This window comes from Aricia agestis, chromosome 18, assembly GCF_905147365.1.
Source record: "Aricia agestis chromosome 18, ilAriAges1.1, whole genome shotgun sequence".
NCBI classification, from domain to species: Eukaryota; Metazoa; Arthropoda; class Insecta; order Lepidoptera; family Lycaenidae; genus Aricia; species Aricia agestis.
This window is the reverse complement of record NC_056423.1, coordinates 11,076,996-11,084,708: the sequence shown is the minus strand read 5'-3', so window position 1 is coordinate 11,084,708 and position 7,713 is coordinate 11,076,996. Positions and strand designations below refer to the sequence as shown.

Here is a 7,713-nt window from a genome sequence, read left to right as displayed (position 1 = left end):
AATCGATAGAAAATATTATTTAAAACAACGATAACTCTTTGAAAAATGTCGTAGGTCTCATACTTTCAGAGATATTTCACTGTGAAGTTATAAAATCGTTTATTATCTTGCTAAAATGAGAATCCCTAAAAGTATTATTCATAAACGTTTAATAACGCTAAAAAGCTTTGTAAGTATTCAATAGCGAATAGCGGCTTCATGACTTAAAACACGGTCGACCCTACAATAAACTTTCATTAAACAGAAATATGGCCAACAAATGTGCAACAGCAGATTTTTTTTTCGCGACCGTTTTATGGTTAGTTGGAGTGAGTTGGTTGAAGCTAAGTGTTATACGAAACGAACGTTGTTTTGTCGTCAGTACGACAACTTAATCACGTTTAAATATCTTTTACCGACAAAATAGCAATTTTTTTTATTTAGAACGTTTATGATAATATAATATTATACTTCCAGGTTTAGATATGTTCAAGAGGTTCCATACTTTTTCGTATTCTTTTGGTGAATTCCGGAGTTTTTGTGAATTTATTGTTTTAATAAAAATTTAAAAAAAAGTTGTGAAAAGTGTGGTACTTTTCGAAGTTTAGTTATAAAACATAAAATTAGAATTGTTGAAAAAGGCCGATAATATTCTTTATACGTGTACGTAATCAATGGTGAAAGCATAAAATAAATATTATAATAGAACTTACCTGATAACTTTGTGTGAGGTAACGATAAGACGTGTAGTTTCAATCAAAGCCACTCCGTAAAGTTAGTATAAGTACGTGCGATATGCGTACAGGCACAGAACAATATACTCTAGCGAGCGTATGGGCGCTATCATTTGTAATTAAATGCAAAGACAACTAAGTACTAACTCACTCGGTCTCGTCTCTCGACTCTCGCAGCGCGACGCGACGTGCGGGCGCGGAGGGGGCAGGGCCCTGCGGGGGTGTATAAAGGGTCACTCCCGGAAGTCCCGGACCGCTCGCGTCTTGTGATTTCGGACATGTGGATGAATGCCCATAAAATGTAGGTATAAAATGAAACGCCAGCAGAGGATGGAGGCCCCTGGAGAACAGGGGCCCCAAGCACGTGCTTGTAGTGCTTATACGTTAATCCGCCACTGCGAATAGTCACAGGGTTTCACGCACCTGCTTGCCTTGTCCGCGAACTTGAAGTGAAACCAACAAATTGGATGTCGTCTGTAGCTCGACTGCGACCGTCTCGTCGAAGATGAACGACCCGGACGTTTTATAGAATGTCCGGTTCTAGAGTATGACCGCGACATACGCTCAACTTTTTGTGCCAGCGCTTCTACCTGCCGCGTCAACATCGCAATCTCACTAGATCCACTGGTACCTGGGGAAACTGCAGCTACCTGCACGCTAGGGGATACTGCATCCAGAACCTGGTCAGCAAGTTCGGCAACCTCGTCCAACTCCTGAAAACCTCTTTAAACTTAATTAAGGTTTTCGCACATTATAACAACTCACCGGCGACTCGACTCTATGCTAGACATTGAAATTTAAGCCCTGTATCATATGTTCAAGGTTCAATTTCAAAAAATGATTATAAAGTAGTGTACAACGAGTGGCCTACGCATCGTACACTAGAGGTCAACCCCGACACGTTTGTCACGCAATGACCATACGTCGTCCACGCAACGACCAAACGTTGTCCACGTAACGACTATGCGTTTGCGACTGACGCGTGACGGGCAACCATTTGCCAGCCCACCCGTCCGCCCCGTGCCTTCCCCCCGCCCGCCATCATTCACTATAGAATCGAAGGACGGAGTGCACGTTGGCGGTACACGGTGATAATTTTTCGAAAATCATGCAGAAAGAAAAGTTGATAGAAGAAGTGCGAAAATATCCGCTACTATACGACCTTCGTGATCCGAAATATAGTGACGTACATAAGAAGGAAAAGGCATGGAATGAAATCGCTATTGTATTGTCGCAACCAGGTAAGAATTTTTTTTTTTTGAGTTATTGATTTTGCCATAATCTACAGAAATTCAGCTATCGAACAAATAAATATGTGTGATTCTAATAGATATTAAAAATAATGTTAAAACTTATAAGTCATTTCATTAAAGTACATTGTTGAGAAAATTTAATTCAACCTGTTACATCCAAAAAGTAGGTATGTTATTGTACAGTTAACAGTACCTACGATTTTCTACTTGGACACTCGAAAAATCTTGGTTTATCGTAAAAATTAGTTTTTTCACATACAGTAATATAAAATCCCAGAATTTACTGATATAAAATATTAAATCTACGTCATATATATTTTATTTTTAGTTTGGGTTTCTGTATGTTATAATAAAGTGCCTTACGTTTATTTAATATAGGTAATCAGTAATAAAATCCCAGCTTAGTATAGAAACTTGTTTAATATTCTTAATAAGCCAATAATATTATAACCAACTTCTTACGATTATTACATATTAATTATACATGATCTATATTAAATGCTGCCACGGAACTCGTCCTTCGGGAGATTGAAAATAAGTTGCAAACATATCACGAGTTTCAAAAGCAGATGCCGAAGATTCACGTATATCTTCTGGAATTGTACTTAGATTACTTAGTAATCTCTGTTCATCATCATTATTGGCCGAACTCTGCCTTGTGTTGACTTCATCATCGGATGTTATATTATAACACCGCATGACATTGTGTAAAATACACGTCGCAAAGACCACAATATCAACATATTTTGGGTGTAAATGCAAATTCTTATTATAAATTCCAAATTTTTGATATAAGATGCCGAACGCGTTTTCAACTACTCTGCGAGCTCGCGATAAGCGATTATTGTATATTCTTTCCTTTTCTGAAATACCACTTGAACGTGGATATGGTCGCAATAAATTCCTTTTTAAAGGAAACGCTTCGTCGGCTACAAAAACATGTGGCATTATTATTTCAGTACCAGGTAATGGTGTGTCAGTTGGAATATTAAATGTATTCATTTCAATCGCTCTTCCTAATCTTGACGATGCCAAAATTCCGCCATCACTATTCTTGCCATAGGCCCCTATATCGACAGCTATAAATCTGTATTTATCATCGACGACAGCCATGAGGACGATAGAGAAGTATTTTTTATAATTAAAAAATAGCGAGCCGCTGCTAGGAGGGGCAATTATGTTTACATGTTTGCCGTCGATGGCACCTATACAGTTTGGAAAATTCCATTTTTTATTGAAACCATCTGCGATTCTTTTCCAGTCTTCGGTAGTAGGCGTGGGCATGAACTTCCCCTTCATTGTATTTATAATCGCATTGCACACATCTTTTAATATCGACCGGATGGTACTTTCGCCTAACCGAAAGCTTGAACTCATAGTCCTAAATGAACAGCCACTAATCAAGTACCTGAAACAACCAATTTTTCTTTATATTTATATTATTTTGTTACAGCGTCAGAATGTAAGAAGATATGGCAAAACTTAAGGGAATATCATAGAAGAGCCATTAAAAAGAAAGCAACTAAAAGTGGTCAGAGTGCTAATACTAATAAAAAATGGCAATATGAAACTGAAATGTCTTTTTTATTACCACATTATAAAGAACGGTCTACAGTGACGTCAGTGGACAACACAGATGATGGTGATGATGAAAATAGCTTATCTGCTGCGGAAATTCTTGCCAATGTGACTAATAATGAAGAATCTCAAGACTCGTCAATTATCTCGGAGCGTCCTGAATCTTCGGTGTCTATGTACGATTCATCTAGATCAGTGTTTCCTGACATTCCAAAAACGACAAAACGAAAGAAATTGCAAGAAACAAGTGCATCGGCGGTTTTAATGGAATATTTATTAAAAAAAAAACGATGAAGATGGAAAGCAGAATGACGAAATGGATAAATTTTTTTAAGTATTTCTAGCACAGTAAAAAAATTATCTACCTATAATCAAGCACTTTTAAAGTCAAGAATTTTTAATTTAGTTTCGGAAGCTGAAATACAAGAACTGCAAAATAATCGAAACTGTTACTATGATGATTTTTTTGCACCAGGAACTTCTGGCTACACAACTCAAAACCTAAATGCAGGTACTATCGGTAGTAGCACCGCTAGCACCCAACAGCAAAATACAACGCCTATGGAAGAATCGAGGGTTGATGGTTCTTCTTAACACAATTAAAGTAAAATTGCTTTGCTTTGATTTATCCTTAAACTTGATATATAAATAAATACATATAAATTATAAAAAAGTTTCTTATTGCTTACCTTAATGTCACTGCCAGCTTTTCTTCCGGTGATACAGCTTCTCTAAATCGCGTGTTTCTTTTGTAGATGTCGTCCTCAATAATATTAAGTATATAATAAAACAAGTATCTCGGCATACGGAAATAGATATAGAATTTTTCTTCGTCATCTAGCAGACGTTTCCGGATATTCCAATATTCCCCTTCTGATTTCCTTTGTCGCAACATATCATGTACCCAATATCTTCTTTTCCTGCTGTTTCGTTCATTTTCATTATCAAATATAATAGCTATAATCAGTGTTGCCAACCCGAATTTTAGAAAATTAGTAGATCATGCGCCAAAAGTTGGTAGAAGTTGGTAGAATTTAAAATGCAAAATTGGTAGATCTACCACCTCAATTTAAAAGATTTTTTAGGAAAAAAATGCATAAACTGTTCTTTAAATGTTTATTTTTTAAAATTATACATATTTTTATTGAACAATTTTAAATGTTCAGCGCTAGGCTGCCCGTCCGTTGCTATGAATCTTTTAGTACGCAACAATCCCTCTAGAGTCTCCGTGCAAATTCGGTTTCTCTGGCAGGTTTTCATATTATTAATTGCAGAAAACAATCTCTCTACATTGGCGCTACTATGTGGAAGTGCGAGTAATTTTCTGATGAATTCGCATAGCAAGGGAAACATTGGAGACTGGTCTCCTTTTTTAATGGATGAAACATGCTTCCAAAATTCTTCAGGTGTAGGATCCACATTTTTTTCTGTGAAATTAAATGGCATGTTTCGTAATAATCTCCACTCTCGGTCCAATTCGGTAATATTTTCTGGGCATAGTCCTGAAAATAAAAATGTAATGTAAATAAAAAAAGTATTCTAGGGTAAACAACATTGGAGAGGAACGGGACACGGCCGAGCACACCATCACGGCCTGTCCCGCCTGGGCGACACAACGCGCGGCTCTAACTGCCGCTATCGGCGAGGACGCGACTCTCCCAGCCCTCTGCAGGGCCTTGGTCGAGAGCGGAGAAAAGTGGTCTGCGGTCGAGACGTTCGCACATAGCGTCATCTCGACCAAAGAGGAGGCCGAGCGCATAAGGGAGCGAGAGGCGCACGACCACCGGCGAAGACGGCCAAGGCGAAGACGTCGCAACGGACGCGACATTCCGCCTTAGCCAGGGAACTCGGGGTGACGGTATGGGGATGCCGCCACTCATTGCACTGAGTCCCCGAGAGAGTCGCGATGCGCGTTGTGTTCCTGCGCATCGCGACACAAAGAAGACGACCGGCCTATGCAAGCCCCCCATGTGGGGCCTCTGTTCGGCCTAGGGGGACAAGAAACCCCAACAGTGTGGGCCTGCTTTGGGTGAGCAGGCAAGCGCGGACGGAAGTCACGGAAGACATGTAATAGGCCCTCGCGTCTCCGTCCTGCGCGAAAGTAGGAACACGGTCGGGTTTTAGTGGGTACAGCTGCGGCCACTTACCATCTCTTCGGCCGTAGCAAGTCCCACATACCCCGGTGGTCCTTCCCCAACGCTACCGGGGATGTGTAATAGCATTTCCCGACCAAAAAAAAAAAAAAAAAAAAAAAAAAAAAGGGTAAACAACATCAATAATTCATTGTTTAACTTGCCTGGAAACTGAACCCCTGCATGAGCAATAGTTGTGACTGCATGTTTTTCAATGATATGCTTAGGGTTCATAAATTTGAGACATTTTAATCTTTGCTTTTCATTAAAACAAAAACGCTGTTTTATTTGTTTTATACTGCATGAGCAATAGTTGTGACTGCATGTTTTTCAATGATATGCTTAGGGTTCATAAGTTTGAGACATTTTAATCTTTGCTTTTCATTAAAACAAAAACGCTGTTTTATTTGTTTTATACTCTCCATATAAAATAGAATGCATTTTTCTTTAAACTGTACTATTTCCATTTCATTAATTCTAGCCACAAAGTCTTGATTTAATAACAGGGAAATAACATTGCCACCAAGATATATTTCTTCAATTGGTACATGGTTATGCTTATTTTCATATTCTAAATTCAAAATTTTTTTCTCTAAATCCAAGTTAAGATCCTTGCTACTGTGTTTTTCACCTTCAGTCAGCTGCAGTAATTCTGGTTTAATAAAACATTCCAAGATAGTTTTGTATATTGTAAAAATCCGTTCATATAACAAATAAAGTTTAGGACTTTCTGATTGCATTTCTTTATTAATATCATGGAAATAGGGCAACACATAATCCAAAAAGTTCAAATATAACTCTGTTGAAGGATCCATGGACTTCACATGGATGGACTGAGCTGCAAGTAGTCTGTCATTCAAAACAGCATTTTGGAAGTATAACTTTAAAGCTGGAAGCTGTTCTAAAAGCCGTTTGACCACAGGAAGTAGAGACAGCCATCTTGTTTGAGCAGGATGTAGAAGTTTGTGGGGTTTTATATCCAGAAAAGACTGGAATTGTTGATAGTCACCCAGACGTTTTGGGCTATTTTGGATATAACTGTATACATCTCTTGCAAAATCCTCTACACCTCTCGGAAGAGTTTTGCAGGCATAAGAAGCACATAAATGAAATGAGTGGCAAATGCACTTCATCATAAATAAATGAGGGATCTCATTTGCAAATAGAGTGGACAATGAATGGTGTGAACCAAACATAGTATTTGCACCATCTGCTGCAAACCCAATCATGTTCTCTCTGTAAGGAATATTTTCTTTATCAAAATATTCTTTGCATGCATTGTGTAATGCTGTGGCAGTACCGTCTATAACTGGTATTAAACATAAAAACTGGTCTTCTACATTGAAATCTACTGCTGTTCTGGTAATGAGTGCCAAATGTTTTGTTGTTGATTTGTCTGTGCTTTCATCAACAATCAAAGAAAATTTTTCAGTTTGTAAAGTTTGAAGTAATTTGGTGTGAGATAATTTTCCTGTAACATTGGTGACAATGGCTTGTGCCTTAGTTTTTTCGAATGTAATTTCTTTGGCTATTTCACAATCTGAGCAAACATTTACAATAAGTTTCTTTAAGTCACCTGAAAAATAATATTATTTGAATACCTATAGTATTTAATGTCTTAAAATTATTTTTTGTGAATCAAATACAACAAAACATAGTCTACATTTATTAAATAATGAATTTGTAGACCAAGTCACAAGCATACTAACCAGCAATGTTAAAAGGCAAATTATTTTTTGCCAAAAAACAAGCCATTCTTATTTCTCCAAATTTGATTTTATCCTCTAATGACTTTTTTGAGTGAGTTTGCCCAAACTGGGTGATTGATAGTTGACTTGCCAAACCTGAAAATAAGCAGTTACTTTTTTAAAAGATTAATCTTTTATAAGTATATTTAAAAAATAGATAAAACATGCACAATCATAGGCAATCAATGATAAATTTTTAGTAATATTATTAGCAAAATTTTTATTATTCTATATTAAACTGAGCATAAATCCACCGAATAGGTCACCTTTTACACATGCTACATGCTTT

The 7,713-nt window shown here is 37.4% G+C and overlaps 1 protein-coding gene across 1 annotated transcript; it reads left to right on the top strand.

Annotated features, from left to right (window-relative positions):
* The first annotated feature begins 1,818 nt into the window (after nt 1-1,818).
* On the top strand, nt 1,819-3,999 carry LOC121736045 (transcription factor Adf-1-like). Its single transcript, XM_042127088.1, has 2 exons — nt 1,819-1,954; nt 3,420-3,999. The coding sequence occupies exons 1-2, from the start codon at nt 1,822-1,824 to the stop codon at nt 3,836-3,838; spliced, it is 552 nt and encodes a 183-aa protein (XP_041983022.1). The 5' UTR covers nt 1,819-1,821; the 3' UTR covers nt 3,839-3,999.
* The last annotated feature ends 3,714 nt before the right edge of the window (nt 4,000-7,713 follow it).

Bases quoted from the DNA above. Each gene is read 5' to 3' on its own strand.
- LOC121736045 (XM_042127088.1), top strand. From the start codon at position 1,822: ATGCAGAAAGAAAAGTTGATAGAAGAAGTGCGAAAATATCCGCTACTA. The intron at 1,955-3,419 runs GTAAGAATTTTT...ATTTTGTTACAG, and splicing joins TATTGTATTGTCGCAACCAG to CGTCAGAATGTAAGAAGATA.